General features: G+C 51.2%; 1 protein-coding gene across 8 annotated transcripts in view; it reads left to right on the plus strand.

Annotated features, from left to right (window-relative positions):
* The window catches only part of PASD1 (PAS domain containing repressor 1), a 121,009-nt gene extending 112,910 nt beyond the window's left edge, over positions 1-8,099 (plus strand). For 6 of the 8 annotated variants that reach the window (XM_079911564.1, XM_079911565.1, XM_079911566.1 and 3 more), the window contains 5 exons: positions 2,785-2,967; positions 3,320-3,517; positions 3,868-4,130; positions 5,395-5,656; positions 7,434-8,099. In XM_079911564.1, coding sequence (XP_079767690.1) covers positions 2,785-2,967; positions 3,320-3,517; positions 3,868-4,130; positions 5,395-5,656; positions 7,434-7,559 — 1,032 coding nt within the window. In that variant the 3' untranslated portion in view covers positions 7,560-8,099. The remainder of the gene's footprint in view (positions 1-2,784; positions 2,968-3,319; positions 3,518-3,867; positions 4,131-5,394; positions 5,657-7,433) is intronic. The other 2 variants (XM_079911569.1, XM_079911570.1) reach the window with 2 other exon arrangements.
* Positions 8,100-17,853: the final 9,754 nt, after the last annotated feature.

Genomic DNA, 17,853 nt, shown 5'->3' on the forward strand with positions numbered 1-17,853 from the left:
TGCATTGCAAAGGCTTTTTAGTTGGATGTAGTCCGATTGGTTTACTTTTCCTTTTGTTTCCCTTGCCTGGGGAGACATATCCAAAAAAAATATTACTAAAGACTGATGTCAAAGAGCATACTGCCTATGTTTTCTTCTAGAAGTTTTATGATTTCAGGCCTTACATTTAACTCTTTAATCCATTTTGAATTTATTTTTATACAAGTTGTGATATTCTTTGGCATGTTGCTGTACAGTTTTCCCAACACCATTTATTGAAGAGAATGTTTTCTCTCTGTTGTATATTCTTGCCAACTTTGTTGTAGATTAATTGCCCATATGAGTGTGGGTCCATTTCAGAGCTCTGTATTCTGTTCCATTGATCTATATGTCTGTTTTTGTGCCAGTACTATTCTGTTTTGATTACAGTAGCTTTGTAGTGTAGTCTGAAGTCAGGGAGCATGATACCTCCAGCTTTGTTCTTATTTCTCAAGATTATCTTGGCTCTTCAGCATCTTTCGTGTTTTCATACAAATTTTAGAATTATTCTAGTTCTGTGAAAATGCCATTGGTATTTTGATAGAGATTACATTGAATCTGTACATTGCCTTGGGTAATATGGTCATTTTAACAACATTAATTCTTCCTATCCATGAGTACAGTATAGCTTTCCATCTATTCATGGCATCTTCAGTTTTTTTCACAAGTATCCTATAGTTTTCAGCATATAGGTCTTTAACCTCCTTAGGTTTATTCCTAGGTATTTTATTCTTTTTGATGCAGTTGTAAATGGGATTATTTCATTAATTTCTCTTTCTGATAGTTTGTTGTTAATGTATACAAATGCAACAGATTTCTGTATATTAATTTTGTACCCTCAACTTTACCGAATTCATTTATAAGTTCTGGTAGTTTTTTGGTGATGTCTTTAGACTAGGTCCTGACAGGGAAATCTATGGGGCTACGGTGGTCCTGGAGCTGGTGTCTGCCTGCCAGTGGGCAGGGCTGGGGCCCAGGGGGTCTTGAGGCCAGTGCCAGCTCCTGGTGGACAGGTCCATGTTCTGAGCCCTCTGGTGGATGGGGTCAGGTCTTGGGGTAGCTGGGAGCTCAGGTGGTCCTAAGGCAGCAAGCCTGCTGGTGGTTGGGGTCTGAGTCCCTATCTGGCTATTGGTTTGGCCTGAGGCGTCCCAGAAGTGGCACCTATAGACTGTTGGGCCAGGGCTAGGCTGGGTCCTGGGGCTAATAAGCTAGAGGGAGGCCTCCAAAATGGCTCTTGCCAGCACCAGTGTCCTTGTGCCAGAACCCCATGGCTGCCACCAGTTTCTGTGTCCCAAGAGTGACCTACATTTGCCTGCTGCCTCTCTGGGAGATTCTCCAAGATCAGCAGGTGGGTCTGACCCAGGCTCCTATCCAATTACTGCTTCTGCCCTGGGTATCAGAGTGTGTGAGAGTTTGTGTGCATCCTTTAAGAGTGGAATCCCTATTTCCTATGCCCCCTGGCTCTCCTGAAAGTAAGCCCCACTGTCCTTCAAAGCAAAATCTTCTGGGAGCTCATCTTCCCAGGGCAGGACCCCCAGCCTGGGGAGTCTGATGTGGGGCTCAGACCTCTCACTCCTTGGGGAGAACCTCTGCAGTTGTAATTATCCTCCTGTCTGTGGGTCACCCACCCTTGGGGTATGGGTCTTGACTATCCTGTGACTCCATCTCTGCCACCCATCTCTTTATGGTTACTTCTTTATATATGTAGCTGTAGAAGATCTTTTCTGCTGGTCTTCAAGTCTTCTGATCAACAGTTGAGCTCAGTGTCTTCCTACTCTGCCATCTTGGACACTCCCCTGACCCTTCCTTTCTGTTTCCTGTTTCTGATCTGTTTTAGGCCCCTGTTATCTCTACCTTGAATTACCTCTACAGCCTCCTAACTAGCTTCTCTCTGACTCTAAACTTACTTCCTCCTGTCAGTTCATCTTCCACACAGCTGCCAGAAGGCATGTTGTACAACACTGATGTGAGCATGTTACTTCCCCAATCAGATTTGTGTTTTAGAACACTCCTCCTGGCAGCAGTGCAAGGTGGCTGATGAATAAAATTCAAGTTCCCCGGCCACCTAAATGTGTATGGTTTGCACAATGCTCTTTTCCTGGCTTCCCTTCCACGTGTGATTTGCCTCATCCCTCCTTTCCAGCCAGTCCGAAGCATTAGTTTGTCCCCCAACACATTCTCTAATTTTATCAAGCTTTACATTTGTTTATTTCCAGATCTGAGGCTGGTACTCAAGTTAAAATTAGATTTCTAGGGCCAAGCAGAAAGTATTCCACCAAGTACTATGGTTGTGTATGGACAGTACCTACTTGATCGGGGACTGTGAAAATCGGATCTGTGAATTCTGTACAGTGCTTAGACGAGTGCCTGGAATAAAGGAAGTGCCAGTTGAGCATCCTTCTTCTTCCTGCATTGCTAGCAGAGGCATCGATAAGTGTTTCCCCATGTCTCATTTGTGAGCTGACCTGCTTCACTCTGACTCTTTCACTAAGGACTTTGGGAAGGTTACTTCATGTCTCTGGGCCAATTCCACAGCTTTATGTTTAGGGGGAAAATTAGACTAAATGATCCCCGTAATCCACTTCTGATATAGAATTTCTGGATTCCCTAACCATTTCTTTAAACTTTCTAGTAGTGAATGAAATCAGGGTTGGAGTGTCACTTTTCTCATTCTCAGTCTTTCAAAACTTGGAAATAAAACAATATGGTAGAATTTGGAGAACCCAATAGCCCTGTGTATGAACCATAAGTGATTCCTTCACACAGTCACTACACCCACCGCCGTCCGTCATATGGTACGTCAACAGACGGGAGGAGGAGCTGATGAAGAGGTTCCGGGAGCAGCTGGAGGAGAGGACGCAGATGCTGCGGGGTGAGATCTGGAACCAGAACCATGCGCTGGAAATGTTGAAGGAGCAGCTCCAGTCAATGCAGGATTCCAAGTTGCAGGTCAGAGGCCAGTTCTATGTAAGTGGCGGAAGGGAGAGGAGAAAGGGACCTTGACAGTCTTCAAGGAGTTAGTCAATAGGGCCTGCTAATAGCAACAGCTGCTGCCTCCAGGGCAGCATGGGACATCTGGAATGATCTTCAGCAGGGACTTACGGCTTTGCTCCTTTTCTCTTGGCTGCAAGAGCTGGGATGGGCCCAGCCAGGCCCTGGCAGTGGCAGATGTGGCTCATGTACAGCCAAGGCTTCCTGTGGGCTGGCCTGTAGGCAGTCTTGCTCCATGACCAGCATGTCTTGTGCCCTAAGGAAAGCTGTGGCCTCTGAATAAGACCTTTGTGGTACTGTGTCCTTACAGATTCAGCCATCTACCTCACGCCACATTCACAGTCCTGAGCCCCAGCCTTTGGAGCCAGTGCCCAAGAAACAATGCATTGGGCCGATGCATAGGTCCCTCCCAGACTGCAAGGGGGCCAGGCATTTCTGTGGTTCCTGTTCATCCTACTCCTTCCGATTCCCTGAGGAGCTTCAGCAGCCCTGTGACGCCTCTTCCCAGGTATGGAAAGCCTGTTTCATCTGTGTAGCTGAAAGGGGATTTCATTTTCATGAAAATGTGGGCTCAGCTGTTTCTCCTTGAGGGGCCAGTGGCTACCCAGTTGGCTGCAATTCGTTTGCCTGAGATAAAAATATATCCTGGCCAGCCAGACCTGGACACACACGCACATGTGCGTGTACATATGTGCTGCACCGCAGATTCTCACAGCCGGGAGCACGACTGCAGCTCGTGCCCAAACAAGCAGACAGTCACCCGAGAGGCGGCATTGCTGTTGTCTTCCACCCTTGGGAGAATGGAGTGTTTGTGTTCCATTTCTGAGAGGCTCTGTTATCTCTTTTCTTTTGACACAGCAGCCCGCTCAGGAGCTGGTGCAATACCTCCCACAGCAGGCGGGGCTGCAGGAGCTGTCACAGCAGCATAATGTTACTGTGGAAAACCGTGTGCTGCAAATACTCGTGCCAAGCCAACCTAACGTCTCCTTGCCCCTCGATAACACCCATATGTTTACGTCGATGCAGCACATCACGGTTCCTGTCCAATTAGAAGCTGAGCAACAGCCCTCCAGCAGCTATCATGGTGAAAACCCTGGGGGCCAGGAAGGCAGGAGTCATAGGTAAGAAGTGCATGGAATGGTAATAAGGGCTGAGGTCACTGCTCTCCCCTCGTGGCTGGACACCATACCTGAAACCATGGGCGACTTGCCCACGGGCACCCAAAGTCCCCTCATCCCAAGCAGTGTGCTCCCCCTCATCCTGCTCTGCGGCCACTGAACCCCGCCTCCACAGGCGTGGCGCATAGCCGAGCACGCCTTGATGGAACAGAGGCATCTCCATGAAAATAAAAGGACTAGATCAGGACGTCTCCAAGCTAGGGAATGAGCATGCCACTCTTGAAATCACTTGACTTCACGCACCCAAGCCCAGCCTCACAGCACAGGGTGTCTATAGTAAAGTCTTGAGTGTCCCCAGGTGAATGACTCCTGGCTCCTAGCTTCCTTCTTCCACTTCCCTGGGATCCGGTGGTCACAGTAGACCAGGTGAAGGGGTCTCCAGGGCACTGACGATCTCTATGGGGGAAGCAAGTGTGAAAGAGTTGCTAGATTGCCATTGGATGCCTAAAGAGCCAAGAACACAGAAGGACCAAGTCCTGGGAGGCAGTCTGAGCACACGAACACGTTTTCTGCTCAGGGATAAAATTTTTGGCTCCAAATGCCAGAGAAAGAAGGTTCTGCTCAACAGTGAAGGGTTGTGTAGCACATTCTTGGCACCCAATAACTAGTTTTGAATGAATGCCAGTTCTCTGAGCACGTCTCCCAGAGCCCTCTGGATTTCCTTCTGCGTTCCTTTAGGATCAGTGTCCCTGACACGTGGGGTGCGTTAGTGCCTGATCATCCGAATCAACCTGAAGAGGTTGTTAACAGTACAGATTCAGAGTTTTGGATGATGCTCAAAAACCTCTGTTTATCACACGACCTCCAGGTTTAGGGTGATAGAGGGAGCCCCAGACTTAGAGAAGGATAACAGACCTTGCAAGCTCCTCTCGGCCATGAGCTCCTTCAGTGACGAAGGGCACGTTCCTGAATTCGGGGTAGGTGAAGCGACACAAGGCCACAGAAGTTACCATCGTGGAAGAACCAGGACTGTCCAAGTAATAGAAATAAAACCACTTGATATAAATGACTGATTTTTCTTAATATTTACATTCGCTTTACTTTGGCAAATTGAGACTTATTCGGGCCAAAGTGAGAGTCCAAGCAAATGAATCCTGATTTAGCCACTCGAAGCATGTTCCTTGAGCACCTAGTGATGAGCAAGACAGTGTCTCCTGGGCCATCGTTCCTAGACCCGTGTCACTGTAACATGTTTCTTCTCTTACAGTTTTCTTCTTGAGGACCAGCAGGGGCCCTGCCTGAGTCCATTGCTCCTGGCACATAACCCAAGCTCTGAGATGATTTCTTCTACCGTCATCCCTCAGTGTCAGATAAGTTCTGACTCAAACTTAGTCATGCTGCAGATCCCAGAGGATTCCAACCAACTTTGTCAACAGCCAGAAGACCCACAGCATCACCTTTACTTCCAAGTTGCAACTTGGCCTTCCAGTGAGCAGGCCTCCCTGCAGGACCAAGTTACTTGGGTTCAGGTATACACCCCCTTCTCCTCTGCCCCCCGGCCCAGGTCAGGAAGTTCTGCACCGAGGCTGGACCCTTCCCCATATGTTCCGTGTGTGAAATCCACACTTCAAAGCTCAAAGAAATCTGAGGGTGGGTACCCACATGGGGTAGCAGTCACGGCTGAGCAAAAAGATTCTCTAGGCTTCCATGGAAAAGTGAGCTGTCCTCGGCGATATTAAAGGCAATCTGATTTGGAAACCTCTCACAAATATGTTTCCTGGGCAAAATGAGTCCTGCCATATGCTGAGCTCAATGCCCCAGCCCAGACCCCTTTCTGAACTTCCGGATCTTTAGTTGTGCTACAAAATCCAAGGCCTGGTGTGGCATGTTCCCTGGAGTCCTTCCACTGAATGAATGTGCAGGGTATCCATCCATGGGGTGCCCCGTATTTGGCAGGGCAGACCCCACCTTGGGGACCATCTGTCTTGGCTGTGTTGCTAGGGCAGTGGCGGGAGCTGGTCCAGATGGCAGTCACATAGCAGGTTTTACTTCCCGGGGACACTCCCAGCAGGCCCCTTGGGGACCACAGACTCTCCATCTGACTAACAGCATTTACAAAGGGTGTTTGTCGGGATTCTGGCTTTAGAGATCTTAATAGAACTTAACCTCTTAAAAAAAACTAACAACAAGGGAAAAAAACAGTAAACTAAGGCAGAATGAAGGGGATTGGATATTTTAAATGGCTATGATTAACTTCACATAGACCTCTTGACCAGCTGGGCCACCAGCCCTCCAGAAAGTTGGTCCATTAGAGGGACTGCCCACACGAAGACATCAGATGGACAGTGGGTCCTGTGGTTCAGTTAGCAAGCCAGGCTCTGATGAGAGCCTTCCTCATGCCTGCTCTCAAGGCACTTACCCTCTGGACGGGCCCTGAGAGGCAGAGCAGGCTGAGCAGATGTCCCAGGGAAGTGGGGAAGGGAGGACCCCGCAAGGTTGCACAGATGGGAGAATGCAGTGGACCAGCCAAAGGTAGGACTGTGTTGGAGGCCCCCTGTCCACGAGACTTCAGGGGCTCCCCACACCCTGCTCGGGTTCGTCTTCTCCAAGCTCTGGACCCTCCCTCTCCCCGGGTCCCCAGACACCTTTGGCTTTCTGCCCCTAGCGCAGCCCTGCTCTTTCTGTCTCCTCTACCTTCTCCTCCACCCTCTTGAATTCCACTTGTTGAAATCTTATATCACCTTCAAAACCCAGCCCAAGGGGTCCCTCTTTCTCCAGCAGAAAAGATTCGCACAGCCCACTCCTTGGAACACCATCTGTGTGTCTGTCCCGCCTGCCCTGTCCACAGCCCAGAGTGGGTTGTTACCTCTCCCTGTCTCATTGCTCAAGTGAGCCTGGTAGCTGCCAGTCAGGCTCAGTGTGGAAGTCACCTAGCCTGAGCAGAATGGTGAGGGCCAAAGGTAGGGGCAGGGAGAGACCTTCTAAGGCCTCGGCTGGCCATGGCTGGTAGGGAACTGGACCGGGAGGGCCAGACACGGGGCCCAGTAGCCTTAGGCATTCAGACAAGTTTGGGAGAGCCCAGGACTGCTTCTGCTGGTCTTTAAGGCAAGATGCCATTGGGAGAGAGAAACAGGGGTGATCCCATTTCCTTAGCTCCAACTTCTGCCGGCACCTTGCAGGCTTGTGTTCCAAAGACCTGCTTCTCACTGGCTTGCTGACTCGGACTAAAGGGATTCTCCCACCGCTGCAAAATGGGCCCAGGCACTCTAGCAAAGGACTCCACTTTGTCCCCCTTTTTCCCGGCAGGTACCAACCCCTGAGACAGAAGTCCAGGGCTCTTCAGGTCTACAGATTATCCAAGACGACACGGAACACGGGCCAGGCCAAATCTGCTACTTCATGTCTGCAGCGCCGTCCAACTCGTACGAGTAGCAGCGCCACATGTACTTTCCTCTCTAGCCTCGAGAGAAGAAGGGGAGACAAGATGCTGAGGCCTGCATGACAAGGGGACCTCCAAGGCGCACAGAGTCCCCTGGAGTAAGGGGTAGGGGGTGGGGTGGATCCTTTATTTTCTTTTCTGACAAGTTCTTTTTGTAATTGTTACTTGAGCACAACCTGTTCTTTGAAATCATGCTACAGAGGCAGCCTGTGATCCCTAGCGTGTGCTGCCCAGCCTCGCAGACACCGATTCTACCATGGGCAGGCAGGCTGCGGAGTCTGCTCAGGGTAGAAGAGCCTTTTGATGACAAGAAGTATTTTCCAGCATGGTTTGCAATCTAGTTGGAGCTGTTCCGTATCAGGCTGTGAAAATTCCGAGGCCTTGGCCTTGACGATCAAGGTCGGCACTTCCTCCACAGTCAAGCTGGGGAAATGCATGGAGAACAGCAATCCAACTGTGGAAAAAGCTGAAACCAGGTCCAAAGTTTTATGCTAAAGTACTCACGGCTTTGCTGCTTAATAAAAATTGTGTTTTACTACAACTCTCTGTGAACTTATAACTGACTTTTGGAACCTAGAAATGGTACCTGCCTTCCTGAGTGGCTGTGTGCCCAAGTCTTCTGGGTAGCTGAGGCCCAGCACAGTTGGCCTGGGGCTACCCACTCTGTGTTGACTGTGCCCATGCCTAATGCAGCCCGTGAGAGGTGAGCCTGGCTGCTCAAGGGCACAGTGCCCATTTGCTTTGCGTGCACGTTCCTTCTCTTCTTTCTGGCAGGAGTACTTCCTGGAGGAAGAGTGATTTGCTCTCCGTCAAGCACCAAGGAGAGCATCTTCCCAGCTGTCTGCACAGAGGCGGGGAAGCAGGGGTGGGGGGGGCTTGGATAACCTAGCCTGAAGTCATCATGTGCCTTGAATGTCAAGTCTTAAAGTAATGAACCATTGCAGGAAGAAGGCAAAGGAAGCCCCAGTCCCCAGTGGCAAGTTACAATAAAGGGGACAGTGAGGCCACATACCCACAGGAGAAGCTTGACACCCCCCAGGTAGCCTGATCTCTACCAGGGTGCTGTGGACTGAATGGGTCCCCCTCAATTCACATGTTAAAGCTCTACCGCCAATAGGACGGTATTTGGAGGTGGGGCCTTTGGGAGGTGATTAGCTTTAGATGAGGTCGTGGGGGTGGTGCCCTTATAGTGGAATTAGTGCTCTTAGAAGAAGAGACACAGAGAGCTTGCTCCCTCTCTCACCTTGTATGCACAAAGAGGCAGTCACATCAGCTCACAGCAAGGTGGTGGCTACCTACGAGCCAATAGAAGAGGTCTCAGAATAAAACCTACCTTGCTATCACCTTGATCTTGGTCACCTTGACAGCCTCTAGAACTGTGAGAAATAAAAATCTGCTGCTGAAGCCACCCCCACCCCCCGGCTGTAGTATTTTGTTATGGCAGCCTAAGCTTCGCAGCCATTGGGAAGAAGCAGCTGCAGGCCCAGTCACTTGTCAGAGTGCCTCCTTGGTACGTTCAGGTACATCTCCCATTGTGTCAGCACGTGCAGAGCATTTCCAAGAACCAGTTCTCTTGGGCTGCCCCACAGAGATGGAAGCAAAGGTTAGGGTCATTCTTGGTACCCTCTTTGACTTTGGATGGGTAGAGGTGGAAGTGGCTGGTGTTCTGGGATGTTGGCAGGGACTCTGTCGCCTCCTTGTCTCGGGAGGCCATGGGACCACCATACCCCCTCCTGCCCGACACTACAGGAAGGACCACACATGTACATGGCCACGCCACGCTTGTTAAAGAGAGTGATGAGAGATCACAAGGCAGCAAGAGGCACTGCTTTGCTGGCATGCGGAGTGGCCCAGGCTCGGGGTCAAGAACTACCTCTAGACCGTGGGGTGGCGGGGCGGGGCATTCGGGCAGGCAGGCTCCTTCCAGCTACTCAGCTGGTAGCATTCCAACCTTGGGGACAGCTCGGGGGCAGCTCACAGGCTGACTCTGCAGCGTCAGTAGTCTCCCTAGCCAGATCTGGTGTTTCTAACAGAAGGATTTGGTCCTGCTCTGTTTTTTCCCTTTACATGGAAAGGAGAGGCGGTCAGGCAGGCCCTAGAGTAGTGCAGTCCCGAGACACACAGCTGATGCCACTTTCTACCGTGGACAAGTCGCTGAAGCTCTCTGGCCTTTGTTTCTCCATCAGAAAAAAAGGAGAGAGGTGGAGACAGTGCCTTTCCTACGTAGCTCCCGGAGGAGATGATGATCAATGGCTTTGTAGAGCCTTCAGGAGAGGCACTATAAAAGCTGACTAGGCGGGATGCATTCAGTTGGGGTTATTGTTTGAATTCCAGGCTTCACCACCCTCTGGATTTCAGACAAGGCTCTGCCTCAATCACCAGCTTAACTCCCGGCTCAGCCCCCAAGCCAGGTTGCCAGAGGGTCAGAGGGGCCAGCTGCCCAGTTCTGCGGTTTTCCAAGGATCCCCACAGGAGTAACTACGAGGCTGCCCCATCTCAGAATGGGGAAAGTTGAGGGCACAGGGGCTAAAAGCCCAGAACCAGTGCTCATGTGCTGGCAAGTCCCATCGTGAGTTTGGATACGACTGAAGTCAAAGCGTGGTGAGTGTGTTCTCTCAGTCAGTTCCGGGCCCAGCCCCTGCTCCGAGGCATTCTTGGTACTCCTGGCCGAGACCTTAGACTTGGCTGCCTGGGCAGACCAGTGCCTTTAACTGGGATCAGTCTGTACTTTCTTTTCGCTTATCTTCCCAGGCACAGCCCTAGAGTGTCTCCTGATGATTGTAGCCCGGAAGAAAGTTGTCAGCCCTCAGGCTCTGGGAGAAGCAGGGCTGACCAGGCCAAGAGATGCCAGTGTCCTCAAGAGGGTCAGGGGTGGCTTTAGCAACAAAGAAATGAGAAACTGGTGACACTTGCACGCACTCCAGATCATGAACTGAGTGAAGGGTGGGTTCTGTCCCAGCCTTGCCCAGGGCAGGAGAGAAGTCTGGGCATGACTTGTGTCAAGAAGACTGGTCATGGGACAAGCTTCCAAGGCCACAGTTCCATCCGGAATAGCTGTGGCTGTCCCCATGGTCTGTGCTAAACTGCTCCAGGAGGTTCTGGGGACTCTGCAGCCCAAACCACAAGTGGACGCTACACCCGGAGCTACTCAGGACAAACGTTTTCTGTCCATCACGCTCCCTCCTGGTCCCACGGGCCACACGCACACGGTGCACAGCTCACACAGCCACCTCGCCTTTACTCTCAGACTCTGCAGATGAATGAGACCAGACCCTTCCAGCAGCCCTAGAGCAAGCAGATCCCCAGGAAGGGGACGCCCACTCCTAGCACCCCAGCCTCGGCCACCCGGGTCCCCTTCCTCGGTGGCCTCAGAGAGGCAGCAGCGTTCAGCCGCAGGCCCTGAGCACCGTGACCCACATAGCACTCGATGGCTGGGCACGTGGCCTGGGACACGAGGGCTGCTATCCCCAGAGTTTCCTGGCCTTGCTGCATGCGTCTGCTGGACAGCCTTGCCCTCACCCCAGCTGCCTGGCCCACACCAGCTTCGTCCTTGGGGGAGGGAGGGGCGGAGAGACAGAGTGCCCAGAGCATCACGATCTTGTGGGCACGGGGCTCCTACAGCAGAAGTGGGCCCAGACACAGTCCAGGATCCCAGAACTTAGCCTGCCTTCCCTCGACACTGGCACCAGCAGCCCCAAGTTGCAAAGCGGGCAGCCCCTCGCAAGGAGGTCAGCAAGGTGGACCCTGACCCAGAGCATCATTGCCTTACCGTTACCCCACAGGACCTCAAGGTGGCTTGCTGAGGATTTCTTTACCCCTCTAGCACGAAGCCGAATTGGCATCCCCTGTCTGCAAAATTATGGGGGTTGCATTTCTCTGGGGGTTGATAGGGCGGAGGAAGTTGGAGGAACACGACAGAGCTGCCCCTGCTGCCACACGTGGCAGACCTTCCAGACACAGCTGCCATGACCCCCGCCCCCATCAGCTCTCCCCCAGGTGGGCAGCACAAGGTCCTCACTGAGTAATATTCCAAGCACAGACTTTAACGGCTGAATATTCATGTGGTTTCTATGTCACCAAATATTTATAAATGTTCCTATTCCCAAACGACTTTGGTAATAAAGAAGGAAGAGTCATTGAAACGCCAGCCCTGAGCCATGCTCTTCCTTGCCTGCATCGGCAGGACACAGCACAGCACCGGCCAAGGCCCTCCATGGTGTCTCGAGTGTTCCAAGTACTTTGAAGGCAATGAAAGTGAAGGCGGCCTCTGAACGTTCTGGGCTGTGAGTGTTGTCCACTTCGGCCAAAATCCCTGGGAAGGAAAGATTGAGGGAGAAAGGTCAGGCAGAAGAGAAGGGGCTGAGGTGGGCCTGGGGCCGCAAATTCCATCCCCATCTCTCAAAACGGGCCCCGACAAACATAACAAAGACTCCAGTTTGTAGCTAGGACCCAATTAAATGTTCCATAGGGCATGGGAAATCATTGGCCTGTTCTGTTTTCACGACTAAGCAAGACAGTGTTGAATGGCTCTCCATTGCTTATCAAATAAAGCCCGAGTTCTCAGCCTGGCGTGGCCCGGCCTCACCCTTCCTCCACAACTGCACGGCCCTCTGCCCGTCACACACTGCCCCTGGCCTCGTGGAACCGCTGGGTTGGACACAAGCCAGGGCTTTCCTGCCCTCATGGATTCGTCTCTCTTCTCTACACCTGGAACGCGCTCCCCTCCCGTCTCTGCATTTCCGAGCTTTGCCCGTGAGGCAGAGCCTGGCCGGAAGGCTCTCTCTGCTCCCCTGTCCTCCTGTCCCTGCTCAGCGGGCAGAGAAGCTGGGGCCCCCAGAGCACAATACCTGGCGGACCGAGCCTTCTCTCTACACGTGTTCCAATGAGTATCTTCAGCCAAGGTCCTTCCAGTTACCTGGAGAACGTTTCACAAAGAAAAGCAGCTGCTTGAGGCAGGATCTTCGAGTGACAAGCCACGCTGGTGAGGCCCACGAGCCTTCTCGGGCAAACTCCCAGCAGGCCGTCCCTGGGGCCAAAAGGCAGCCCACCTTCTAATGAGCTCAGGTGTAAGTTTTCTTAAGCTCCTGAACATTAGCCTGCCAGCTTGCCGCCCTTCCTCAGGCTTCGTCCTCAGGCAGGGACTCAGAGATGAGGGCGGGCAGAACCTGCCGTGGGGCCACAGTCTTGGCCCCTGAATCACCATTTTCCAATGGGACTCAGCGGAGGGCTTGGTGGATGAGAGAGCCGGGAGGAAGTCGTGAAGCGCGAAGCATTGCCCTGAGTTGGCACGTCCCTTTGTGGCCCAGGCGAGGCAGGAATACTGCAGGGAGATGGGGGGGGTGGGGAGAGAGGAGTGCAGGGTGGGGTGGCAGTGACAACTAAATGCCAAGAAACTCCCGGAGCCGTGGATGTTTCCTGCCCAGATGGAGGCCCTGACCCCAAAGGTCAAAGGGTAATTAACCACACAGTCACCTTGTTGATGAAACAAAACCCACACCCCTGGAGAATCAAAACATGTCAAAGGCATGGAGGCAAAGGTCAACAGACAGGACAGACAAATTGTAGTATTTAGTACTGCGCTTGCAAGTGTTTGTGCAATCTATTTAGAGGTTAGCCTGCCAGCCTGGGGGGAGGGCAGGTGGGAGAGGGGCTGGAAGTTCAGCTGAACTGGGGTGTGATTTCAGCTGATAACAGGGTGCAGGTCTCCGGGAAAGAGCTGGGCTCACGGGGAGATTTACACCCAGAACCTTGGAGCACGTGGTCCACCAGAAAAGCCAGACTTCGTGCATAGAGGGGCGTCTATGGACAGCAGGGCACCCGGAAAGGACAGCAGCTCCCTGGCAGCCACCCTTGAGGCCCACCTCCACCTCGACTACTGCACTTCCCCCTCCCCAGCTCCTAGCCCCCACTTGGGAAATGACCATGGCTCCCAAACCCCAGTACCCCACCCTGTTTTCCCCGCTGGCCACCGAACCCTTCGATCCAACTGCATATGGGACGTCTCCCTGTGGATGTCTCCTGGGCACCTCAATGTCAATGCAGCCAAAAACCGGCTCTTCAGCATCTCCGGAAAACAGCTCCCCTCTCAGGGACAGGCACATCCATCCTCTCAGTTACCCACGCCAGGAGTCAGACATTGGTGCCACTAACGCACAGTAGGGGGCAGGGAAAGTGTGAATGAATGAGGGAGTGAATGGATGAACAGATGACTGGATAGTTGACGTTGTCTTGTGTTCCCAACGTGAGCTGGGCACACAGGAGGCATCAGGGAAGATGTATTGAGCAATGGGCTTCTCCTCTCCTCCAGAAACTTCCCAGGCCCCCGCTTCAGCAAAACACCTTTCCAGGTTCTGGGTACGTAGCTCTAGGGTCCTTCTAGGGTCCCTCTAGGTCAGGGGCAGCATGTGAGGCTATATCCCATGGTACTAGTCTCAGAGGGAAGGTGGGATGGCTCCACAGGGCCAACACATAGGTTGGGCTTCTTGGTACCAGTTTTCTGTACCTTAGGGTGCCCAAGAACACCTAGTATGTGATTGCATTTCCCAGAGCCCAGACATGAACCAGGAGCGCAGGACAGGAACGCACGAAGGAGGTTCCTTTATCTCTGTCTTAGGGCTCATGGTTTCTTCAGTTCCTGCCCCCCACACTCCACCACCAGCCACCTGGTGGTGCCTACAGTAGACTCCAGCTTGGGTAGGCAGCATCATTTACCTCCAGGGCCTTGGGAGGCATAGAGCAGGCAGGAGGGCCCCTGGACCTCTGGCCACCCAGCCCCCAAACTTTAGGCGGGGCTTGGTCAGACTCATTTCTTGTCGTCTCTTGCCCCCTGGCGTATGGTCGCAGTATTGCCGCTCCCCAGTGGGCTCCCTTGTGACCAATTCAATTAATATTTCCTGAGCACCTACATTGGGCCAGGCTCTACGCTGGACAGAATGCTACTCTCAAGATTTCAGTCCAGCCCTTGGTCAGCTCCCTGGTATATCTCGCTTCTGTACTCTCCAAACGCCCTCGGAGCCATGATCCATCATATCATCACTCCCTGTCCCCTCTTTCCCTCTTTCCCAATTGACTGGCAAATCCCCAACCTTGGATGAACCCAACTATTTGTACTCTGTGCGCCTGCACTTAAGCATCTCTGTGCTGCTAGAGAGAATCACACAAGCTGGCGGGTTGTACAGCCCTATAGATTTATGGTCTCCAGCCTCACCCGGGCACACCTCACTGTGCAGAAGGACTTCTGTGTTTTGTGTTTTTCCAGTCCATTCTCAGAATGGTGATTTGCTCTCTCCTCCAAGTCCCCATGTCTTTCCACTTCCCTCCTGCTTGCCTTGTCCATATTCAATTTAGAAATGAGAACATATGGAATGGAAATTCTCTCACCATACCATCACCAAGCATATTAACCTGCCTTCCTCTATAACCAACATTTCCTCCTCTCCTCGAGCTAAAACAGTGGACATCTCCCTTCTCTTTTCTAAGGCTGATGCCTTCTCTGTACTCTAGATCCCATCCCCTCCCACTTGCCACTCTGTCCAGCATCACTGGATTCCCTCTCTCTACTCAACTAGTCCCCTCACCATGCAAACGTGCTGTCATCGTTCCTGTCTTAAAAAAAAAAAAAATCATCTCTCGACTCCCACCTCCTTCCCCAGAAAGTGCCACATTTTTTTCCTTCCTTTACAGGCACTTGTCTGCAGGTACTGTCTTCAATTCCTCTCTCTTCCCAGTGTAGTCATCAACACACTTGAATTCAGCCTCAGCTGCCCCCACTCCACTGAAATTTCTCTTACCATGGTCGCCTATGAACTCCATGTTGCCAAGTTCACCCTTCATTTCTCTGCCCTAGTGTTACTCTGGCTCTCAGCAGTGTTGATTCACTGGACAACATTTCCTGTTAAACACTCCCTTCTCTAAGATTCTAGGACACCTCACTTCTGTTTACCCCACCTACTACCTCACTGGCTCTTCCTTCTCACTCTCCTTTGCTGGTTCTTCCTCCCGACTCCTAAACTTGGGTCTTGGATTTTTCCCTACCTCCTTTCACACACTACGTGATCACATCCAGTCCCATAACTTTAAATCACACACACACCACACACACACACACACACACACACACACACACACACACACACACACCACACCACACCACACCACATTTCTTCACCGAACCAGACTCATATATGCAACTGCCCCATAGTCTTCCCTCTTTCAGTAGCTGGAACCCCTCGTTCCCCCAGTTCTATAAGGCAGCAATCTGATGTTATGGGCTGAGCTGTGTCCTCCAAATATTCATATGTTGAAGCTCTGACCGCCAGGACCTCAGAATGTGACCTTATTTGGAAATAAGGTCATTGCAGATGTAATTAGTTAAGCTGAGGTCATACTGGGGTAGGCAGGCCCTCATCAACTATGACTGTGTCCTTATACAAAGAGGAAATTAGAGCACAGACATACAGAGAGAGAACATGTGAAGATGAAGACAGAGATCAGGGTGTTGCTTCTACAAGCCCAGGAACACTCAAGATGGCCGGTAAACAATTAGAAGCTGGGAGGCCTGGAGCACGTTCTCCCTCATGGCCCTTAGAAGGAACCAACCCTGCCCACACCTTGATCTTGGACTCCAGCTCCCAGAACTGGGAGACAATACATTTCTTATTTAAACCACTGTTGTGGACTGAATTATGTACCCCCCCTCCAAATCCATATGTTGAAGCCCCAACCCGCAATGGGACTCTTTTTGGAGAGGAGGTCTTTAGGGAAGTAATTAAGGTTAAATGAGGTTGTAAGGGTGGGGGACTAATCCAATAAGCCTGGTATCCTTAGAGGAAGAGGAAAGGACACCAGAGATTCCTCTCTCACTGCGCTCACACAGAGGAAAGGCCATGTGAGGACACAGGGAAAAGGTTACCATCTGCAAGTAAGGAAGAGGGCTCTCAGCAAGAACCAGATTTGCCACAGCACCTTGATCTTGGACTTGCCAACCTCCGGAACCATGAGAAAATAGATGCCTATTGTTTAAGCCCCGCAAGCCTGGTACTAATGCTCTTGGGATCAGCCTTAACTACTTTCGTTTTCTAAACTCTCTATATCCACTCAATAGCCACGTCTTGTTGGCTCGACTGCCAAAATCCATCTGCTGCTCCTCACCTGCGAACTGCCCACCACCGTCTCTCCCGTGCCTCACTGCTAAGGCTTCCTCACTGGTCTCCTTACTTCCATTCTTGCTTCTTACAGTCCATTCCCTACACCACTTCCAGAGTGGTCTTTATACAATGTAAAGCTGATCACATCACTTGCTTACTTCAAACCCTCCAATGCATTCCATTGTACTTAGAGAGATTGTGAGCCCCTTGCAAAGTCCTCTAGGGTCCCTGCCCTCTCTTTGAACTCCTCTCCTGTCTCTGCCCCACCCTTGCTCACCAGGCCCCAACCACGCCAGCCTCCCTTATGGCCCTTGAACATCAAGCACTTGCCAGAAATGCTTATCAGCTAATACCCCCTTACGTGGCTCACTCCACCTCTCCCTTTAGGTCTCAGTTTAAATAGCTCCTCCTCAAAGCGGAAGTTGCAACTGTGAGTGGGATCTGTTTCCATTATATTTCCTAGCTGGTTATTGCTGATTAATAAAAAAGTTGGGTGTTTTGGGTAAAACTGTCTTGTAACCATCCGCCTTGCTAAAAAGATTTCTTAGTTAATCATCTTTAGCTTTCCAAGCAAGCAATCATAGAATTTGCTCTTAATGATGCACCTTTGCCATGTATCGTTTTCCATATGTATGCCTCTTGTTTCTTGTTCTAATGTTACTATATTATTTTAACTATAATCCTCTCCCCTCTCATAAATGCTCCTAACAGCACTAATTAGATCCATGTGTACTTAGATATTATTTTGTTGAATAAATAAGTGAATCAATGGACTTAAACATATTGAATAAATAACTATTTGCCTTCTGCCCCTGCTTCTGAACTGCAAGTATCATAGAGTGGGCTCGAGGCTGATTTCCCACTCTCTCCAGAGCCCAGGAAACAGGGTGGACAAGCATTAGATGTATATTGAAAAAAAAAGTGGAAGACGTGGAGATGCTCTAACGGAAGCATGTAGTAGTTTGTCGAGTGGAGGTAACAACGATGACAAGACCCTTTCTAGCTAGAAGGGGAGTCCAGGTGCAGGCCTCTACTGGATCTCAGCTCCAAATGAGTGTCACTGGTTGGAAAAGGGGGGCTGGTGGACATTACAGGGAGAAGAAACCTCCACAGCAAAGGCCTGGGAAATTTATTTTTTTCC

This window comes from Stenella coeruleoalba (assembly GCF_951394435.1).
Source record: "Stenella coeruleoalba genome assembly, chromosome: X".
Lineage (NCBI taxonomy): Eukaryota > Metazoa > Chordata > Mammalia > Artiodactyla > Delphinidae > Stenella > Stenella coeruleoalba.